A 24,875-nucleotide genomic window follows, 5' to 3' on the forward strand; every position below is an offset into this window, starting at 1 on the left:
AATTTTTTTTTTAATTTTTATCCTATCCGAGTTAGCATTATTTACGCAGTACCTGCAAATTTAATAGTCCTTGGTTATCTCTTCGTTTAAGCTGCAGCATCGCATATAGTCTTTAACAATATTTTTGCAGGTAATCAGAGTCATCAATTTAAACTCCATTTTAGATACTAAACTTATTTCACTGCCTAGTCCTTCACTCACATCATAGCCGTACAAGAGATACGTGATGTTTTTAGTCTTTACTTAAGAATTAAAGAAATTGTCCGTCAGCCAAATATATTTCGCAATAAATAACCTTAAATATCATATGTACCTAAAAAATATATTTCAAGTATGTTTATTAACATTCGATTGAAATATGTCCACAAAACTAATAATATAATATTTTGCGAACTGTTTTTGTTGCATGCTCACTCCTGATCCTCATTGCGAGATCTATGGTAAAAATTGTAATATAAACCTTTAGATGGGTTTTAATACTCCGGTACTTTAACTTATGCTGTCTGTCTCTCACCACATTCATTATTCTCATGAATTGATAGACCGATTACAGTTACCGGATAATATTTAAAAATGTTACTAAAGATTTTAGAGCTACTTGATTTTTTTTCTAGTGCATTTAGTGTTTATATTTTTCCATCCTGTTAACACTTAAGAAGTTAGCTTATTTTTGTTCGGTTCAAAGCGTGTAGGCTTTAACAAAGTTGCAGTTCACGTACTAACTGTAGTAATAAAGGGTCGCTGTGTCTTTACACCGATGCTTTAATGATCAAATATTTTAACAAGTGGAATGTGCGGAAGTTATCATAAAGAAGTGACAATAAAATCCATCAATCACCACATGCAATATCTTTGTCTGGGACTGCAGATGAAACGACCTTAATGTCTTGAAAATTATTTTTATACTGCATAGTTTATCTAAAAAAACCATATAATTTAACAAAGACTATACCAAACTTGTGTCTTACTAGCTACTTTGATGGTATTATCTTAATGGACAATATATGTCTTAATGTGAAACTGCTGGCAGTTATATTATCACACGATTTCTTAACCTAATCCGTATCTTAGTCTTAAATAAAATTGCAATTATTTTAAATTAGATTGACTATTTTTAACGTTAAATTGCATGATCAGACCATCCTTTATATATATATAAAGTAACTGAACAAACTTTCAATTTGTAGAGTTCGAATTAAATGTACCAGATCATAAGTCATTTATATATCTTAGCGTTCGAGCAGTTCTAGCCGGAAGTTATAAAGTTTTGCTTAGTAATGAATACTTTTTCAATAAAGTATGAACGACACTAAATTGAAAAAGTGTATTGACAAAGAAAAACAAACTCTAGCTCTAATTTACCTGAAACCAATTGATTTCATTATAATGGTAAATATACACACTAATATGTATATATGAATTAAAGTAGATAGATATCAGTGTCAGTCGGTCCTGTAAACATATATTAAAGTGTTAAACATATATTACTAAATATTTGTTTATTTATGCTTATTATGTTTTTATCTAAACATTTTTTTCTTTCAAAAAATATCTAAACTTCTTGTTAAATATGAAAGAAAATATTAAAAAATGACATTGTTAGCTTTTTTTGAGTAAAGTATCCCAACCATAATTAAATCTTTACTAAATGTGCAATTACTTTCCACTTCAGTGCACTTGAATCAATAACTTTTAAACATCATTTCAGCACACTTAACCTACACTAAAGAAGACTGAAGGAAAAACCAATTCAAACTTAATTTCGCTCAAAAAAAAATAAAAGAAAAGTGTTGAATTGCTGTGCAAAAATAATCCTCTTAAATATTTAACAACATGAAATTTTTATAATACATTTCGATTTTTGTATAGTTTTTATTCCATACTGGCACTGACTTATTGCTTCCACTCACTGACTGAATTCACTGAGACTCTGTACATCTTCAATGGAAATCGAACGGAATTTCCCCAAAGTGAAATATAGCGCATACAATATTCTCCCTTTCAATTGCTTAGTGTTGACATATCCTTTGGGATTATTTGCTTTATCCTTTGCTGTTTCTTTTTAATCTTTTCCATTACAAATTCTGTTTTTATGTGTGCACCGACAAAGGCCACAATTCTCTAAGTACCAGAAATTCTTGGCTTCTATACGATTTATGCTTAACCTTTTAAACAAAAATCAAACCGAATAAGTAAAAATTACGAGTCACTCAAAAGCTCCAGAAACGACACAACTCCAACCATTGACAGTGTTGCCAATTACCAAATTTTTCTCCATATCTTCGTGTTTTATTTGCACAGCAGCACAAAAGAAATGAAATATTTGTTTGGCAATAAAAAAGCAAATGAAAAGTAAAATCAAATTGCACAAATAATAAGAATAAAGTCGAATTCTTGTCTTTGTGTATTTTTTATGAAAATTTGAGATCTTTTATTCCCAGAACAATACTTTTATGATCTCTTCTTGTTATGTTTTATTTTTGGTTAATTTTTATATATGCATTAAGTAAGATAAACAAAGCTGTGGGTTTGGTAATACTTTTTATTGGCGCACAATTCGAAAATAAGTATGAAGTTAAACCAAGAAGTGCGAATCCTTATTAGATTGTAACAGCAGTTATCTTCATTTTACTTAGAAGGTAAGTGCGAACTTGAACTAGAAAATTCTTATTGATTTAACACCGCACTTTGATGGTTTATTTTAATTCCCAATGGTTATGATGTGATATAGCATTAATTTTAGAAAAATAGTACATACAAACCATTATTATGGGAATTGCAGATTGTAAACCAAATCAGTGTAGATAGATTTTTGTTTTGATAAAGTAGAGATCAAGTCATCCAAATCAACAGTAACGTCTCACATGACCGGAATACAAATACAGAATACAAACTACTGACAACAGCAGTCTAACCTGATGTTATAGCCCATCGCTTCATTTTGGGGAGCTTAGAAAAACCCTCCCCCTCGAAAAAATAGTCATTCATATTATATATAATAAGAATAATAAAGTCTTAAGGTCTTGTGCAAATATATTAAAAAGGTTTCAAAAACGTAACGTATTAATTAATATTTTTATATGAATCTATATAATGCAACCCTTGCATGTCTCCAATATATATATATACATGTATTTTTTTTAAGTAATGGTTAATTTTGCATGTCGGTGTGAATAAAATTTTATTATTCCGCACAAAATTATAATATATTTATATATAGCATATTGTTTTTTTTTATATATTTTGATACATTTTTTTTCACTTTTATAGCCATCAAGTTGTCTCTCCGATAAGGAAGAAGATGAAATTTATGGTTTTGGTTATGGTGTCTTTGCGCCGCGTGTTGCTCGTGGTGCTTTAACCCAACAACAACAACTAATACAGCAACATACCCTACAACAACAACAGCAACTGCAACAAAATCAACAACAGCCACAAACACAAATACCAACAGTGCCAGGTAGTCAACAACATCAACTACAACAATTACAACAGCAACATCAACAAAGTTTGATGGCACATCAAACACTCCCGCCAAATGCAGCACACTTAAATTTTGTACAACAAAAGTAAGTTATCTAAATATATAACAGAAGTCTTCTAATATTAATCTCTAATGATAAGCCAACTCTATTCTTGTGACTGTCTTTCAAAACCATTTAAAAAACCTCCAAAAATTCTGAGCAACATTTATCTTAATTCTTAATAGCATAATTATAAAGCCATACATATCAAACTACATGAACTATCCTACTAAACTATATTTATATGGAGTACAAAGTGAACCTCTTCACTTCACTCACTCAATCAGTGCTCAACTGAGCTCAGATAAGCACATTAAATTAATAAATGTCGTATGGCAAGCTAACAGCATCAAAAAAAAAAAATATAATTAAGGAAATGAAAGGAAGAAAAAAAAATAAATAAAACATAAAAAAAGAAAATAAATAACATATAATTTCATTAAAAATTTGAAATAAATACCTTCATAAAAAAAATTTTAGTTATTAATTTCCTGTTAAATTAAGAGAGACAAATCTCATCCACAAATAATAATAGTTTAGATTTTTAAAATTATTGTAATGTTGCCAAGAAAAATTTTTAAATTTAATTTATTTAATTATTATATACTCAATTAAAATAAACAATATGTTTTTTTCTGTTATTTTCATTTGCAGTTGCCTAAGTCCTAGATCTGCGTATTTTTACGAATTTCCACCTAATGCAGGTAAGATGATTACACTATTAATATATATAATATGTAAGATACATAAATTACTTTCAGAGATTAAAAATTAAAAAAATTTAGACTTTAAATTTTTTCATTTATAGCTTTTCAGTTTTTTTTTTTCTAATTAGTTTTTTATTTAATTTTTAGAATAATTTCTCTAAATGCAAATTTTTTGTACTAAAAAATAATAATAGAGTAATAATAAAAAAAATTGTAGTACTTAAATTATATATATCTTCATAAATATATACATATATAGGGAATTTCATATAAAGTGGATATTGCACTTCAATTTTGAGAAACTATAGCTCGGCACTTAGATCTTAAACAACAATATATCTATAATATAAATCCATATATATTATAGATTAGTAAATACATTATACATCGTATATATTGTACACATTATATGTCTGTAATATTTAAATATTTTTATAATGTATGAGATAAGAAATGTTTAAGGAAAAAATCATAATATATTGTATATATGATATGATATGATATATTATCATATTTATATTATCCACTTGATATAAAATATCACTTTAACATATTTTATAAAATAATTTTATTTAAACAATGTTTAATTATCTATTTTTTAATTCCGATATTTTTCTCAATATTTTAGAAGGTCGCGAGACCAAAAAGCGTACAACACTAGCAAGACTTCTCAAAGGATTAAAGACAGTAAATCGTAGAGATAGAAATAATCAACAAAATGCTGCTCAAGTAAGGGTAAGTTTTTTTACTAGCAATTAACTGATCTCCAAATAAATATTTATTTCCAATTTATATGTACAAGTATATAATTTATTAATAAATTAATCGAATATGTTGTATGTTAGGAACACATATCTGATAATATTACCCTAATTTTAGTTATTTACCTATTAGTACCTATTTATTTACGTATTTAGTTATTACCTAATACACTCAATTGTGTATTCAGTTCTTATATAAATGTGTTTCATGATTATTAATAACAATTTGGGGGCGAATGCTTTCTTAACCACATCCTGCTTTCTTGACCACATCCTGCTTTCTTAACCACATCCTGCTTTTTTAACCACATCCTGCTCTCTTAACCACATTCTGCTTTCTTAGCCACATCCTGCTTTCTCTTTCTCTAACCTTTACCAATTTTTCTCAATCTTGTATATCTGACTTTTTAAATTTTTAAATACATTATTGTCTTGTTAACTAGTTCCCGAAATACTTCTACGTAGTTTCATTTAAGTTATTATAAAAAATTTTTCGGTACCTTACGTACCGAAATGATCTAATAATAGATCACTTGATCACAACATTAGAACAAGACAAAACATTACCCCTGAAGATGTTGGAAAAAAATAACCACCAAATCATGGATGAAAAAAATCAACTCAATTGATTTCTATTTACATCTCTTATAATAAAAGAATAATTTAAAGAATATTTCTGTTTAATTAATTGCTGTGAGCATTCTCCGTGTGACTAGGTAATCTATCCGTTGCTAGTGTAATTAAACGTTATATTAAAATATCAAAGTATCAAACATAATTTGTACTTGCTTACTATACTTATTTACCACTGTCTTTAATTGTATTCAATACGAACTTTAAATAAAAATAACGTCTATATTAATATGGACATTATTTACATTTACAATTCTCAATCAGTATAATTGAAGAAAGTGTTAAAAAGTAGTAACAATGATTAAAATATTGATTTTAATATTAATTTTAATGTAATATATTTTTTATATATCCGGCTTTAACCTCAGTCTCAGCCTTAGCCACGGTTGCCACTTGAAAATTTTTTTCTGTACCAAAATTGGTTTAAAAAGGTACCATTTCTGTAAAAAAAGGTCCAAAATTTTTCTATTGTCTTTTTATAAGAAAATACAATTTATATAAAATGTACAAAAGTATAAAACAATACAATATCCACAATAAAGTTGGGTCGCCGAAAATGTACCATTTTTTGAACATGAGTACCAGAGTACCAAATGGAAAAAAAAGTACCAATTTTGGTACTAAAGTACCATAAGTGGCAACCGTGGCCTTAGCCTTAACATCTATCTCCAGTAGACTAAATAAAAAAATTATAATTTAAAGAATATTTCGTTTCAACAGAAATATATTTAAGTAGATACGCTGTACTAGGGACTAGAGTTAAATAGAATTTGAAACCTTTTTAATTTGGATTTCCTGGTTTAATTAATTTAAAAGAGTTAGCCACTTTTTAATACATTTTTATGTGACGTTTCTAATTGTGTTTACTGTGTCTATCAAAGCTTTATTGGTTAAACTATTTTGTGCCATCAATAATTTCAGTTTAGTGAATGGTTAGAAATCTCACTTAATCAAATCAGGTGAATACGAGATATAATGAATAAAAATATGCTCTTTTTGGTGTATTGAATATGCTTGCAATATGGTTTTGTGGGATGATTTATTATATTATTATCAAAGAACAGTTATTATCTTTTGTGGAAATCTCAGAAAATATTCTACAATCATTATCTGACCTTCTGAGATGAATTCACTGTACACGAGTCTCCTTAAATCGAAAAAAATATTTGTTAATTTTGGCCTCTTGAAAACTGAAAAAATGTACTATCTTTTGACTATTCTGGTGATTAGCATATACCTTTTTCAGTTTTCAATGGTTTACTTGCTTGAGGGATTACTTCGAGATATATTTAACATGTCTTTGCAATACTAATCTTTCCACTTTATTTGGTTTAATTTTGGATACGGCACGCTCACAGACCTTACGTTACTAATGGATCTAGTTACACCGTCCTTATCTTCAAGATTTTTACCATCATCATGGAATAAATTAAACCAATGAATTTCATTTGTTTCCATATGTATTTTTTGGCTTGTCGTGTACACCTTCAATCTATTTATAAATTAACTAATGGATGTCGGTATGTTAAGAATTTGTATGGACTTAATCTCATCAGATCTGAACTGAACTTACAACTTATAATGCTATTAGGTAGAATAATACAGATATTATATTTAAAATATAAATATATTTTGCAAATATAAATGGAATCAATATAGCCGAAGTTATAATCAGGAATATTGTCCAAAAGAATATTGTAACATTCAAAGAAAGTATCTGAAAGAATGCTTCGTTCTTATTTAGAATTTTTCTTTTTTCAATATTTCTTTCTTTCTTTTTATAATATATTTTTTATTTTTTTTTTTATTGCATCATGATCATCATCAGTTCCTGTATCTCATATTAGAGCATAGGGCCTCAATAAAGCACTTTCATCTGATTCTGTTTATCGTCGAAATCGTCAGCTTGTTTCACGTTTTTCCGAACTCCTCGATTTTCTTTTGCAATATTCTTCTGAATGTATTTTTAGGACGTCTTCTTTTACGGCTGCTATAGTTCCCATATATAATTTTTTTAATATATAAATAACATAACAAATTTTGTTATTTATCGTAATTTTTACTATTTTATGCTAAATTTATTGTATATATCGCGCTTAACTACAAATTGTTTAACATAAGTTTCCTAACTCCTTGACGAGGGAGAGTCATATTTTTTATGACCATATAAATATTTCATCCAAAATTCTGTAGTCTTTCTTTGGCTGCAATTTTTGGAATTTTTTTTTCGTTTTGCTCTTTTGAGACAATTTCGGTTGCTTTATTCTTACAGGAATTTCTCTTTTTTTATAACTTATTTTTATATTATTTTTATTTTGTTATTTAACGTCCTTTTCTTGCCGTGTTTAATCTTAACCCTAGGGACATGTAAATTTTTGTTACCACTCCTGCAGCAACAATACAAAAATAAAAGAAAAAACAAAAAAAAATAAAATAAAATAAAATCAACAGCATCCTTGCAATGTAAAGGTTAAACGCGTTGCTTTTATCTACTGCGCGTACACAAAGGATTTATTCAGGACACTGTTTGTCTTTGATTAGACCAACCATTGGGGTGATGACGTTGGTGTTAAATGCTTTCATGTAACAAGCGTTTTTGAACTTGCTTAGAAAAATTATAAGAAATCCAAAGAATGTACGGAGAGAGTTATGCAGGAGGAGTAAGGTCGCCTACTCCAAGACCAACACCAAGACCAAGGAAATTCAAGTAAATAAAACAGTACAAAAAGTATATAAGATGAGGTTGAAGCAAATTCCGTACTGGCAGATAAAAAAATGTGTGCTTAAACGCACGTAAATTACTTGTAAGATGCACGCCTATTTCCTAGATAAGAAATTATAAAAAAAAAATTTCTTAATTTGACTCGGGGTTTTTAGTATACAAATTTTCCAACTTTAGCTATGAACTTAAATACCCAACGCCAAAAAAAAACGAGAAGATTTTTTTTAAATGAAGCTATTTCAGCTTCCGCTTTAGTGGAAGAGTACGAGTACCTTGTGGCAGCTGAGTTGGGATATAAATTTTTAATAATTTTTTGATATATAATTAAAAGCAAAAGCTGCTGTGTTTCATCAACAGTAGCTCATAAAAAGTATAAAGAATGTTGTGATTTGATATTTATGATAAGAAAACAAAACCAACAATCACATTAGTTAAGCAGATATCCTTTTATTCTTTCGTTCTTTACATATTTTCGTACAAAAGAGGCACAAGGAAATAAAGAAATGTACTAGGTAAGGGGCTTATGTGAGAGGTTGGAATTGCTTACTTAAGAAAAAATTACAATGCACAAGGAAGAGCAGAAGTGAAGAAAAAAATTAGGTTTTCCTGAAATGGCAAAAGGATTCATTAATTCTGCCAGCCGTAAACCACAAATAGGATTAAACTTAAGTATAAGTCCGAAACGGTTGCGCTGCAGATAAACAACCACGGCGCTTACCTTTGTCTTATTTATTTTAATGAAATGTTATTAATTAAAAACTGAATGAAACCGAAAAAAGTTTACTTTAAAAGTGCGAAAAATGCTACTGAAATGTGTGAGAACTCGTAAATGTTTTCCACCGATTTTGTATTTTATATTTCAGTAGTGAACGATAAAGCACGTATTGCCATCTTTTGTTCCTCGAGGTTCACTTTAATTTATTCCTGATTTACGAGCTGTTGTCATTTTGTGACTTGTTATCTTAAAGGTAACATGGGTATTATGTTTCCTTATTGAAAATCATTGAAATAATTCAAAAAATTTTTATTTGAGGTTGAAGTAAGTTTTATGTTTTTCAAGGAATTTTTTTTTGGTACATTGTTTATGGCATACAAGATATAAGTATGGTATGTTTATCTTTGAATTAATGAGTTGTTATAGTAAAAAAAAATTTTAAATTATTTTGAAAGTTTTCCTTAAATTTAAAGTATACTCAGTGTTTTCTAATTCTTCCTTATTCTTCCTTATAAAAGTTGTTAAACATTAGAAAAATAAAATGAAAAACGATTATGAAAAAATCTTCAATAGAGTAATTACCGACACCGATATGCCTACTATATTGTCATCCTTATAGTTTGAAGGCTATAAGTTTAAAGTGACTTATAAATATATTTATAAACAGTATCTTATAAGTAGTAGATCTGTAACAGAATTTTATGTATCGATAATAGAATAAAAAAATTGTTTGATTTCGGTGCGATCCATTCAGCCAATTTTGATTTTATCGTGATTTCTAATGTGCTGATCTTGTGGAGTACTTTACTTTGACCGGAATAAAAAATAATCTAATGGAGCAAAATTTGGTCAATAGGAAGTATGAGGAATAATATTCCATTTATGTGCCTCTTATATATTTTTTAATTCTCTTACTTGTCTATTACTTTACTTACATATGATTGAACATTGTTCTGCAGCTATATCACTTTACTCTATTTCTTGATTGCAATCGGACATTTCTCGTTCAATGCATAGTTCAAATTTATCAATTGTTTGTTTCTGACATTTATCACTAACAGTTGCATTAGGTTCTAGTTGCTTATGGTACACCACTTCTTTCTGATCCAACCAAATATGCAACATAACTCTACTTCCATGAATGTTTCGGTTTGCTGTTCTTTGATGAACACTTAATTTTTTGCCTTCGGAGTTATCGTAGTTAGTCCATTTTCATCGCCAGTCACGATTTGTTGCAAAAATTTATCGTTTAGCTGATTTTCAACATAGTATTTTTTATTGAATTTTTAACAGAACTACCAGAACTGATCAATAGAAATGACAAAGTATTTTATGACAATAATCTGAGACTCATATATAAGTTGGTTAACTATGATAAAAGTAAAGTTTTTTTTATGTTCTTACCGATTTTTGGATAATTCGAATTTAAATCTGCAAACTATTTTTCCTAGATATCTGTGTCTCTGGCAATAGGGGATTAGAGTTCAAAACCTTTAAGATCGTTTTTCAGATGTTGAAAAGTAGATCTTCAAATTTCAATGGCATGAAAAGTCCTTTTGTTTTTCATCAATAAAGCATCAATAAATTAATAGAAATTTATTGCTAAATGATTTTTCCATATTTGAATATTACATATTAATATCAACTATTATATATTCGAAGTGTTATATGATCGATTTCTACAGATAATATTTTTTAAAATCTCACTTAATTTTAACGTATAAATGTATTTATATTAAATATTTATATATATATATATATATATTAATCTGATTAATGCTCAGATTTCTTATTTAAAATTACTCTAAAAATATTTTTTTTATTATTTTTAGGCGGCAAATGAACGACTGAGACATTTCCAAACAATGAATGGAGGACAACACCAAAGCTTTGAAGAGACAATCCATAGAGTAAGTTTAATAACTTAAAATGTAAAAAAATGAAGAAAAGGCATTGATGTTACTATTGGATCTAAAAATACGTGATTTATATCTAATTGTTACTATTATTATTAATATTTTTGCTACATACAGTAATTTTGATGCCTTTTCTTAAACTTTTAAAAATTATTAAATAAAATATCATAATTGAGATAAAAAATGTATTATTTGAAAACATGAAATTAAAATGTTATTCTTAGTAAGAATTTATTCAGTACTTTCTCAAGTACTCCTGTACTTCATACCATTAAAATATATAAAGTATTATTTGAAAAAATGAAATTATATATTATTAGTAAGAATTCCTTCAGTATTTTCTCATATATTCCTGTACTCCATACCATTTTTAATAAAAATCTTTCGTTAGCAAATTCAATACTTTTTCGCAACATTGCGTATGCAAATCCTTATAAAATTTAGCACACCACACTGGGCATGCAATCGCCAGAGACAAATAAATATTTATGCTTTCCTTTAAAGTTCAAGCCAACGGCTGGTGTTATTATAAAACATTGAGTGTATGCTCTGCACTGAATTGGTGTCCCCATCCACCTCCTATGGGATATGTTTTTCAAATATCGCCTACTCCGGATGTGCATAGGTAAATTTTTAAACAAAGTTTTTAATACAACAACAGAAGCGCGCTTAATGACAGTCCTAGCACAAGTGTTGCCACACTAAACAAAACAAATGCAACAAAAAAACAATAAAAGATTAAAAACAATATCGACAGCAGCTACGGCATTCACGTTGAATTTATAAAAAAAAATATTCTTAAAAAGTTCATTGCCGTCGACATTCATTATTAATGACAACGTCATCTTTTATTATACGGATATACTTGGAGAGGAAGATACAGGGGATGTGGTTCCAGCAACAAATTTAACGTTAATAGTCGAACTCTTGTGTATCAGTTCCTTGCGCCATTTATAGTAGGAAGGGAGTATATGCAGCAACAGTGTTGCCTTTAATAATATTATACTTGTACTGTACAGTACTTTATTTGTTATTGTAGTAGTAAGTGGTGTTGCATATATTATGCATATTTGTTAAACTAAAACAATTTTTTACCTTCTTTTCTTCATGGACTTGTACTTTTTTGGGCGCAAATAAGACGGAGACCCATTAAAGTTTTGCTAACAACGGTGCCACATTTGCAAAGCAGATTTTGGTATTGTGCACCTTAGTTTTTGCATAAATAAGTTGTGCCCAAAGTTATGCTCCTGCTGGTGCCAGCGCTTCTCCAGCTCCAAACTCCAGCTGTTTCACTGTTGGCGTTTTGATGGCATCTATGTTTTGTTGTAATTTTTTTAATGTGCTCAAGATATTCTGAAGCGTTTGCTGTTGTTTATCTTTAGGTAAAAAACTACAAAAACTTTTAGCGGCTGTCATTTTGTTGGTTCATTTTATTTGCTTAATATTTTATTTATTTTTCGTACTAATTTGCCTTGCAACACCTAGCACATAGCATAGAGTAAACAGTTGGGAAAAAAACTTATTGCCTAACATGTTCACAAAAATTATGCTGTGCTATGTGCCCGCCTGGTGCTACTTTGCTGCTAACTTTCAGTATTGCTGCTTCGTGGTATGCTATGACTAAAAACTGTTTAAAAAGTTTTGCTAAATTCAAACAGTTTTTCCCTAAAGTTTGTTTCATTATTTTTATTTTTTTTTTTTTTTTGTTTTTGTGTTTTTATTTATTTTTGTTTAAATTTTGTCAATTCATGCATGCAAGAACGGTACTTAGTCATTTTACATACATATTTTGCCACTTATTAGCTCTGTTGTTGCGGTTGTAAGAAGGATGTTGCAGCAACTTTGTTGCTAAGCAAAACTTTTTACCAAAATTATTAGTAAAATTTTCATACTCTGTGTTCATGTTTTCATCTTTCTTGTACAGAAAGAAGCCCTTAAATGTATGTGAGTACTTAAAAACCGTGTTCCACATGTTAAGATAAAGTTGCATTATCATTTTTGTGCAATATTCAAAATCTTGACAGATTCTTTTTACTTCATACACTACACTACACTTAAGTGTGTTCAAATATTAAGTTTAAGAATAAAAAATTTGCCTGGCAGAAATGGCAGTTAAATAAGAGAAATAACTTTAACAACAATTTTAATTTATTCTTTCATTTCATTGACGTTCAAACTGAAGCAAGTTATTTTTCATTTATGCACTAAAAACTTTTACTTAAACTTATTTGGGTAATTGTTATCATACAAAAATTTTATCTTTATTGCAGTTAAAAGTGCAAGAAGCTATGCGCAAGAAGGAAAAATTTCAACGTGAACATGAGGAGGTAAGTTTGAAGTTTGAAATATAAAAATAGTATTAAAATTTTACAATAAAAATAACTAATAAATATTCTAGTATAACACAGCATGTGAGTTTATTAATGAAATTTCACAACAAATTAGGAAAACTGAAAGTTTAAAGTATGTAAGTCAGTAAGTGGTTTTCGGTCAGTTTTGATTAATTAACATTAATACTGAGTTTCGAATTTGGTAAAAATTATTTACGAATATTTATACACAAGAAATATTACCAAAATGACTATCGCTTATAGCAATTTGCCAATACTTAAAACAGTTTTATGGTTAGCCAATAATTCAATTAATTAAAAGTAATAAAATTTTGTTGTTTCGCTACTATTTTTAAAAATATTTTATTAAAAATAATGTATTTTATACAATATTATACAAATGGAGAAAAATAAAACTAAAAAATATGGGTGATAAAATTTGCTATTATGAGTTTTTTCTATAAATAAGTCTATCCATCACTGAAAGACCTTTAAATATAAGCAACAAAACAAAGCTATATGAAAAAGTTAAACTCTTTCGTTTCTTCTATATTCTGCCAAATTTTTATAATTTAGTTTTGCATATCTATTCTACCCAGGGGCAACCCTATCAGTAACTCTAAATTATATTTATTGTTAATTTTTTCTTGCCGAGAGTAATATCTTTATGACGAAAAGAAACTTTTTAAAAGCTAGACGGGTTCGAATAGCAAAGAAAAAACAAGGACAAAAAATTTTATTTAATTTGCCAAGTACTCATCGTTAGTAGTCTTAGGAAATATTCGAATTTCTTAATTAGTTTATAGTCTGTATATAATTTCTTTGGACTGCAAGTGCCAGGCTTAGAACTTGTGCCCGTCGTATTTTTCTTTATGTACCCAAGCTTGCACAAACTTTCATTGCTCAAGTTCCAAGTTTTTTGTCACTTTTTATTTAATTAGTGACACTAACCAAAGCACTTGCCGTGCTTTATAAATAAGAACGAGCTTATATACTACAGCTTTATTTAGAAACACAGTTCAACGAATTGAAAATGAATTTCTAAAGTTCCCTATTTTTGTTTCAAAGATATATATTTAAGTTTATAATTTAATGTGAAAAGAAATATATTTTTCGTTATCAAGTTTAAGCAGATTATGGTGTAGTTCGTGTACATCCTTCAGTTAAAACATAGAAAGAAATATAGATTAAAACTATTATTTTTATTAACAATACTACGAGGGCGGTTTGATAAGTCAGTGACTTTTTGAATTTCCCGCGCAGTTACTCCAAATGCACCAGTGCTGCCGTCAACTGTAAGCTACGTCGTTCAGTTTGTGTTTGATAGCCGTTCAAACAGACAACCTCGTGAATTTTTACGAAAATGCAAAAAAGTGAATTTCGTGTGCTGATTAAGCATTCGTGGTCAAAATCCACGAATTGGGATACGCATTGCTACCCCATCCAGCATATTCTCCAGATTTAGCCCGCTGCGACTATTTTCTGCTTCCAAACCTGAAGAAATGGCTGGGCGGTAAGAGATTTGAGTCGAATGAAGAAGTCGTTACCGAAACAAACGCGTTTCGGTAGCTTTGCGAAAACCTATTATTTGGAGGGAATAAAAAAAATGCTGGACAAAATGTATCGAGCTAAAAGGTGATTATGTAGAAAAATAATAAAAAAATGTTTATTTGCTGAAAAAAATTTGTTTTATTCAAAAAGTCACTGACTTATCAAACCGCCCTCGTATTATTTAGAAAACTACTAAATTTGTACATATATTTATAAACCATATTACATATTTTACATAGCTTCCAAATTACTTTAGAACTTAGCTTCCAAATTATGTCATACAATTTTTTTCTGATTCTTCTTATAAATCATCCATGGCTGGCAGTTTCTTAGCTTTTAGTGGTTAAATTACATGTTCAATTTTAGTTCTCAATATTATTAGATTCATCGTCACTACTATAACATTAGTTGTGGTCGTTTTTGAAAGAATCAATATAATAATACTAACACATTTTCGCATAGCTCTCTAGATAAGTACTGTGTTGTCCTTAAACATCAGTAATTATTTCCAAATGTGATTTAAATATTTGTTTGAGTTATTTCACAGTTTTGAAATATATTTATAACTTTAATTACTAGAAATTTCTAGAAATTTACAGTAAATTTCTAAATTATCTGAATACTAACCACAGCAAATATTAAAATATTTCTGCTTTCACATGAAATACTCATTCACACATTAATGACATTCAGTGAATTTGGAAACTGGACGTATGATGAACATTAATTATTCATACACATTAACTATCCTTGCTGTGATATTTATCATATAAATGCCTGAAATATATTTGATGTAAGCAAAGTAAATTACTTAGAATGAAACATACTCAATGTTAAACACATTTCTACATATAAAAGCAATTTGCAAGTGTACGTAATGAAATCCTTTTAAATTTATATGAAGTCACATTATTTCACCTGAGTGCAAATAACATGACAAATTTTCACTTTCTACACACTCTACACACACAACAACACAAAGTACACACACAAATAAATTATTTTACTTGCTATGCATGCCATTAACTGCAACCACATACTAAACCACATACACAACACAGCAACAAATAACAACAACAACAATAACAGTAGCAACATTTACACTAACATACAATATTTATTCACAGAGCTGTGTTTATATTTTATAATAAATACTCGTATGTATTCACATTACACTTCAATGGCGTTAAAATATAATAAAGCATTTATTTTACTTACAATTACACAAAAAACACAAATAACACCACAAATACTCACACTTACACATACACTCAAATGCACTAAAGGATGGTTACTCTTAACAATGGTATGAAAATGTTGGCTAGCATTATTGTGTTTGTGTTTGTGTAATTGTGTTTTGTGTAATGACTGCCTATTGTCTGCAACATTATTTACAGCTAAAAATGCATGAAAATGTGTTTTATTTTTAACCAAAAAAGTGCTAAGCTAATAGTGTACACTGAACATACTTTAGCACACAAATACACACACACTCACACACTCAACTCAGTCATGGTTTGTTAGTTTGCTTGGTAAGCATTGTAATGGATGCTGCAACTTAAGTATAACAGAATATCCTTAGAAATAAAGTATTTACCAAGGACATTGCTGCTTATCTGTCTACGTATAAAATGTATGTATATATCACATTTTATGTATTGCTAGCACAAATTATAACTAAAGATTTTGTTTAATAAAAGAGAACTCATTTAGGGCACCATTATTGCATTGAAGTGTAGAGTTTATTTAATAGAAGCTGAAAGTCAGAAAGTCCTTGAATTTGTTTGAAGAGAAATATATGTTTTGAAATTTATAATAATATATTTAAAATATTTGAAATAAATTTATTTTTAAATCTAATCTAAAGAAATCTATTTCGAATATTACAGCATGTAATAGTGAAGAAATTTAATTATGATTAATTAAGGAAATTTAATTAAGGAAATTCTTTGGCTAAGCTTGTAGCTATTGTTGAATATTTAATTAAAAATATTTTTGTAATTAATTTTAAAACAAGCAATGGTTTTGTTTTATCCTTTTCAGTAATCTATTTTTCTATAAAAGAAGACTGTAAGTTAAATATCTTATAATTATAATAATCGAATTTGAAAATGAAAATTTATTTTAATAAATAAATAATTTTAAAATTAAAATAACATGTATTTCGTATTACTTTAAATAAATTTGTGTAAGTGCAATATGTAACGATATAGGGATACATCAAATAAAACATTATTGTAGAACTTTAAAAAATAATCAAAACATAATATCTGCTTGTACTATGTATTTTGCACTAATATGAAGTGTTTTGAATTCCACCACTAATGAAAAATTTAGCTCCACTAATTAGCTAAAAATAGTTAATTATGTTATTATATATTATGCTATATATGGCTAATTACAATAATCTCCCCTATAATGCGGTACCTTTTTAACGCCTTTTCATTATACGCGATTTCAATCCTCAGTATAACATTAACATTCCCCCATATAACGCGGGGATTTGTACCGTTCATAATTAGCTTCGCAAACCTTTGCACGTTTGTATACGGGATGTACGGGAATACCCCTAAAACGTGTTTCCCTATAATGCAAAACGAATCTACCGCGTTATAGAGGGGATATATTCATTAGTCAAATTTTACAACTGATCCAACACGACCAACACCCAAGCTATCAAAAGATATTTATCAAGAGATAACTAAAAATCATTTAAATGAGGTTTTGAAATTATTTAATAAAAACAGGTTTTGTACAGGCACTCGGTGTTCGGCTACCACATGAATTAACGTAGAGAAATTTGATTAGTCAAATTAAGTTATGTGAATCGCTGCTAAAACGCAAAGAAATCGCGATGAAAAATTGATTAAATATGACAATATGCAATGCAAGTAATTTGGTTAATAGCCGATGATCCTCCACAAACGACTTCAAAGCCTGAATTGACAACACACAACGTTTTGTCGAATGTTTACGAGATAGAAAAAAATTGGTTAATTCAAACTGCTCCAGCCCGGCCTAGTACAGCAGTAAATTCGATAATGTTTGGACCGCCGAAATGACACAATTAATGAAAGCTAACAGAACTAGCCAACAGAAAAACTGTCGAACCATACACATCTTTGATGACTCGGAACTAATTAAAGAAGCTTGATTTGAAATTTTAGCATTTCAACGCTCGTTCTTCTCTCTTCCTCTCTTTTTATCTCTTTCTTTCTCTCTCTCTATCTCTTTCTTTCTCTCTCTCTCTCTTTCTTTCTCTCCCTCACTCTTTCTCCTTCTCTCTCCTTCTCTCTTTCACCTGTTCTCTCTCTCATTCTCTCTTTCCCTCTCTCTCTCCATTTCTCATTTTCTCTTTCTGTCCCACTCTCTTTCTCACTCTCCAACTCTCTCTGGTTTAAAGAGCCATGTCAATCTTTTCGCTGATAAGCCAGTTAAGTTCTACAGCAATGAAATTATTAAGCTCCCCGAAAAATGGCAAAAAGCCATAAATAATAATGGACAACAATTTGTTAATTGAATCTTACCTTCAATTAAGAAAATTTTTGTTCACAAATGTATCAAAAAACCGCAAATCCTTACCATATTACCAATATTTGGTCCTTTTATTCAAGTCAATGTTACTCAAATCAATGTTAGCTATAATAGGCCCAATATTTTATCCTCTAACTAGTGACATTAAATCCCACCAAATATTTCAATTGCTTTCAGCACAGGGCTGGGCATGGAACATGTCCTGAACCTAACATTCTTTACTTTCGGATATGTTGAACCGTGAATATGTCAATTATTATTTTAAAATACTCCAAATGAATAAATCAGATATATGAAAGTTATTTTGAATTCTTGCTATGATTATTATATGATTATATGATAACTTTAATCAAGTCCCATAAAGCAACAGTTCCTATTGACGATATTGTTTACAGTACTATCACAATAACATTTACAACCAGTTTTCAAGTTTTTAAAGCAGTCAACAATACTGCAAATGAAAGCGCTTTATCCGGTATCCTTAAAGCATCCTTTGCGCAAATATAACAGAGCAAATGATTATAATTGTTATTTTTTCTTTATTTGTGTGTTTGCTATTCCTATTGTATCCATTTGTTATACGGAATAGACAATATATATTCACTTACAAACACATACCGTACACCCCTTTAGCAAAATAAATAAGCAAAACTGCAAATACATATGTCAGAGACACAGTTAAATTGTCATTGAGGCATTTTATGTGTACTTTCTGTTGGAACATTTTTCCTTAGTATATATTTGCCATAATATATCCTTGTACCTTGCAATGTTTAGCACACATATAAAATATTTATTTTTCTACAAATGAGTGCAATTTGCTGTTCCATTGTTTGGTCAGTAATTATGCAAAAGGTGATTGGACGAGAGACTGGTCATAAACCAGACGGAGCTGAAGGAAGAGTAACACTTCAAAGTTGAGAAAGTGACTGCATACCAAATGACACTCGAAATTTATATTAGCACAGCGCTCTGGGGTAGTAAAATAAATTTTATAGATAAAAAGTCAATCTTCTTTATTAATTATTTACTTTTTACTCCTGCTTAAGCCATATAATAGTAAAAATTGGCATAAATAAAACAATAGAATCACATAAATCCGCAAACTTACAAACTCAGTTTGAGAGTAAATTAGGATTTGAATGCATTTTTAATGCAGGCAAAAAGCTTTTAGCTAATTTTTTGTATACAAAATGCACAAATAAATGCACATAAATATCCTGCATCCTGATACGTAAATCTAAATATGTTCGGGCATGTGTGAGATTTTTGGTTGTGTATTCTGTTTTATTTTACAAATTAAAATTCAAGGCACATTCACTATTATGTTTCATGTTTTATTGTTGCTTATGTTATGCATTGGCACTAAGTGAAAAATAAAATTGTACGTTTCAGTTTACAAAATGGAATTTTGTAGTTTGTAGTTTATACTTTTAGCTTCAATGATGCAATATAAAGTGCAACAGTAATGCAACAAGAATAGCAGCAGCAACAACAAAAACAACAACAATAATGCTAACAACAACTATATACTCAGAAGACAACATCACAACAAACCAATTGCCTTAAGCAACAACACATCACAACTCAACTCCAAAGGCTACTGCCTGCCTGCTATGACCGAAAGGATATTTTCTAGTCAGTCATGTTGTTCCACACAAGCATTGTTGTTGTCCTTTTTGCTGTTGCTGTTGCTGCTGCTACTGCTTCTTCTAGTGCTGACTTCATCTAATAAGGCAGGCACTGACTTTAGCTACTTGCTGATAACAGTCACGTATGTTTCTGGAAATTCATTTCGAACTTCATATGCGAGTGTTGCTGGTACCTGTGTTTCTGGACAGGATACACACACTCTTATTTACTTGGTTTTCTGCAAGAACTGCAACAAATATAAATAAATTTAAGCTATTTCATATTAAAAATCAATTTTATTTCAATACTGATTGAAGGAGAAATAATTTCAAACTAATTCAATTTTATTTCTTCAAGCAAAAGCTGTAATAATATTTTTCAAAGTGAATTACGTGTAGCAAATATGTATTTTTGTATAGATACAATACATATGTTATATAGTATATATTAAGCAAGAGTTTTTTTGCATTTTTAAAAAATTTACAAATATTTTTCTTATATTTCAGATACTGCGTGATATACGGCAAGGACTTTTACAAATGAGTCGTGAAGGAAGAATAGGTAAGTTCTATACTTAAATTATTGGTTAGAATAATTTTCAGAACCACTTTAGTACAAAATACATATTAGACAAATAAGTTAGAAACTATTTAATGCACTAAAGATTGATATATGAGTTCAAGATATTTTTTTGACATACGACGCGCCTTAGGCAAACCTTCAAATATTTTTTATATACACTAATTTAGATAAGGCTTTCTATTCCTACCAGGAATATTTTTTTTATAATGGTAATTGACTCGAAATATCACCTTCGAAGTGTTCATATTACCATCAGAAACAGAAAAACGTCACACTGGGTTTTGTTAGGTGGATGTGACATTTGCTTGAACACATTCATTAAATTATTTCCTAAAAATTCTGCACAACATTGGATTTGTACAATCGCGGAGCACTCTACAGTATAACTGCAAAAACTTTAGATCTAAATACTTTGAACAAAATAACACGTTTTAATTTCGCATGTTAACACATTGTAATGTTAGACTGCATATTTCCCTCTCGTTTTTCAAATTATAAATGTCGTATATTTTTCCCAAAAAAACATTTCTTTAATTGAGCTTTTATCGACTACGAACTTTTGTTTTTTCAAGAAAGATATTCCACAAAAAGACATAAGGTATACATAGCTTAATTAATATTCCAAAATTAACTCCATGATTCATAGTGATATATACGAAATCTAGTTCAAAAATGGGTTAACAATATGAAATAAAACAGCTAAGCATATTAAAAAACGGAAAACTCATAATCATAAAGAAAATCTTGATATTAAAATTAAATACAAGACACTGAATTAAAGACACAACATATTATATATACTATAATATAAATAAAGTGAAGAAGAATTATAAATATAGTATATTATTTTATAATTACTAAAAGTAAAGAATACACATTCTGTGTAAATTGTATTATAGCCGTAGTTCCGAAGGAAAATTTGGTTTACAAAAATTGTACACCTATGAGTAGTCTTTGTTTGGAAGACTGTACTCTTTATTTATGTATAAAAAATTAAAGTTTTATTTAAGCATAAAAATACTTAAAAACTCTTCTCTACTTCGTTATTTGAAAAATATTTTTTAAAAGATATTTTATAATATAAAATTTCGGCTTGCTTAAAAAATATACTGAATGCAATGGAAACTAACGAAACAAAGAAATATTTTTATAAAATATTAAAAGTAATAATAAGTAAAATAAAAGTATTCAAGGAGGAAAAAAAAGCATAAATATTTCAAACTTTTTTTTACTAATTTAAAATAACTTTTTTTTCTCAAATTTCATGGCACAAAATTTTCTTTGCTTGAAGTTGTGTTGTGCCTTTTGTGAATTATTTGTACTCTTTTCGGTTGCATTGCAAATGCTACTACCGTAAAATGCAGCACTGCGCTGTCGTCTGCAACTACGTTAACTCTCATGCATAAGTGAGCAGAAAATGTTATGTCCGCCTTTTAAAAAGTACTCCCGTAGAATCACACATGCAAATCTACTCACACAGCACACACACAACTGAAATTATTTACTCATATTCGTATGCATGCTAATGTTTCACAAAAGTCGACTAGCAAAATTTTTTATTGTTAAATTTTGTATCCTTTACTGCTGTTGTTAGTGCTGCTGTGCAATTGCAGTTGCAAAAAAAAAGGATAAAAGTTTTCGTGCAACAGCGCGTAAAACAATATTGCAAATGTACAATTTTTGTTGCATATTTTTCGGCATTTTGACATTTAACTCAACCACTCCTCTCGACAAGCTTTTGTAATCATATGTTGATTGTCAGGAATTCATAAAAATTGCAGAGAATTTATCCTTTGTTAAAAGTTTAAATGTTGCATTTGTTTTGTTTTGTTTTGCCTTTCTTTCCTTTTTTGTTTTTTGTTTTTTGTTTTTTTGTACTGTAATTATTTCAGTTGAAAAATTTAGAAATTAAATCTACTATTTTGAATTAATTACCGTAAAATCTTTCTTAACCAATTATTAGAATAACAATTACATTAGCTAAATATAAAGAATATAAAAATTAATTATCGTAAGTGTTTGGAATATTAATTATAAGAATTTACACAACCATCCTTCCGTGTCAATGCCCATTTCTGGCTAGGAGAAGATCTAAAATCTTCAGACCTTTTTTCTTACTGGCCTGATCGAGCTGTATGCTTGTAAAGTAAGAAACTAAGGTAAATTTACAAAGCTGTTAGGTTGGTACGCCTTTACCTAATGAGAAAGTCGTTGCCTTTCGGCGTTGGTCGTACACTAACCTTCTAATCCATGTATGAAGCAACAATGGTACTACAGTGGTACTACAAACTGCCTTTATTTGAACTCATTCGATTTTCTAGGAAACAACAACGCCACTCCAACTTAACCAACTTTTCCCAACCTATTTATTGAGCTATGATATCCCTGAAAGATACTTCTTAATAATAATATTCAAGTGCTTGTAAATTTGTTTTAAATTTCTTAAGCTTACATTTTAGAACTACAACTTCATTTAGTCCTATATTGTTATTTTAGTGTTCCTACACATTAACCTCCAAATATTGTATAGTATTTAAATTTTTGTAAGTACTTTTATCTTTCCATCAATTTCTAATTTTAAACTTTTTTCTACCTTATTTATTTGTTCTAAAGGACTTTATAATTTTTATAAAAAACTATGAGATTGTATGTTAATATATGCTAATAGTTAAATAATTTTTTAAAATCAATTTCTGTATTTCTAGATGATACATATATGTATGATGATGCGGTGCGAGGTCCTCACTACGCTATTGGTGGCATACATCATCAAGGACATTGGTATGACGAACCACCATATGAAAGTGATCCAGATGACTTCTTAATGTCAGGTTTAAACTGTGGTCCAGCGGCTACAATACAGGTATATTAAGTTTATATGTGTTATTTTAATCACTTATGGATTAGTCGAATAAAGTTATTATATATATTATTATAGTTACGGATCGAATAAACAGACTATTATAGGCATATATATTTTTATATACATATATAAATATGATGAACTTAAAGTTCATATCTAAAAGGATTACATTTTTTAATATTTAGTCATTATTGCTTACAAATTATGATTTACTTATTTCTTTAAGACTACGATCGGCAGTAATAAATACCTACTAGCATGGCAAAGCTGTATTTTATTATATGAATAACTGTGTAATAGAATTCTAATATATGCTAGGATCGAAATAGTAAAACTGGGGCCAGTGTTGATAATCTACAAAGTACAATATTACTTTCAACCAGAAAAAAGGAGCTATAGAAAAGGAAAATGAAACACTTTTATAAACATTTCCAGTATTGGCAAAACTAACAAATTCCATATTGAAAGCCTACGAACTAATGAGCCGTCGGATATCCCAAAAGTAGATCTTCCAAATGTAATCGCTTTCATCAGCCTTTAAAGTCAGTTTTAAAACTTAGCATTTTATGCCTAACTGTGTGATAACTAAACCGCTGCTATTCTCTACTAGGCTAAAAAAAAGCCGAACTAGGAGCATAGAAGGAGCATAAGTGCATAGAAGAAGCAAAATTAGAAGATCATAGAAAAATAAAAGAAAAATAGAAGAATTAGAAAATACAAATAAATCTTAACATAGACGAATTTACCATAACAGCGACAAACGATTTTTGAGCTAATCGCGTTAACTGTAAGGTTACTAATATTTTATAGATTAGACTAGATGGACCTTTCAAATTTTAACAAAACTGCAGTTCATGTATTTACTAAAGTATAGTAGGGGCTATTGCACTATTTGCTATTGATTTGACGGTGCCGTATTTTAACAAGTAGATTGGGCAGAAGTTGAAAAGATAGAATCTATTAATTATTTTCTAAAATTTTGGTAAGAACTATTTACCAAGCTACTTTAATGTTTTTGAAATAGTTTATCCACTAGCTTAGCAGAGATAACAAAACTTGATTTATTTAATCTTCTTAGCCTTATCTCTTAACCACCATATGGTTCAACCAGGGTAATACACAGATTTAACGAGGATTAGTGGACCTCACCTTTCAGACTATCTGGAGGGAAACACAATGTGCAATAGATGTCTCCGATTGGTTGTATTGATCAGCATTTGTTGAATCTTCTTAGCTTTATCTCCTTTACACCACATGGTTCAACAAGGATAATATACGGAATTAACGGGGTTTAATGGACCTCATCTTTCAGACTATCTGAAGGGAATCACAATGTTTAATTTATGTTTCCGATTGGTTGTATTGGTCAGCATTTGTTCAATCTTTTTAGTTTGGTCTCTTGTGG

The 24,875-nt window shown here is 29.1% G+C and overlaps 1 protein-coding gene across 1 annotated transcript in view; it reads left to right on the forward strand.

The window, feature by feature from the left end:
• Positions 1-24,875, forward strand: part of LOC119676390 — a 66,237-nt gene that overhangs the window by 18,171 nt on the left and 23,191 nt on the right. Inside the window, exons 3-9 of the mRNA XM_038087627.1 lie at positions 3,271-3,569; positions 4,179-4,228; positions 4,860-4,966; positions 10,895-10,972; positions 13,249-13,305; positions 20,532-20,586; positions 23,313-23,470. Of these exons, the coding sequence (XP_037943555.1) occupies positions 3,271-3,569; positions 4,179-4,228; positions 4,860-4,966; positions 10,895-10,972; positions 13,249-13,305; positions 20,532-20,586; positions 23,313-23,470 (804 nt within the window). The remainder of the gene's footprint in view (positions 1-3,270; positions 3,570-4,178; positions 4,229-4,859; positions 4,967-10,894; positions 10,973-13,248; positions 13,306-20,531; positions 20,587-23,312; positions 23,471-24,875) is intronic.

This window comes from Teleopsis dalmanni, chromosome 2 (assembly GCF_002237135.1).
Source record: "Teleopsis dalmanni isolate 2A chromosome 2, ASM223713v2, whole genome shotgun sequence".
Lineage (NCBI taxonomy): Eukaryota > Metazoa > Arthropoda > Insecta > Diptera > Diopsidae > Teleopsis > Teleopsis dalmanni.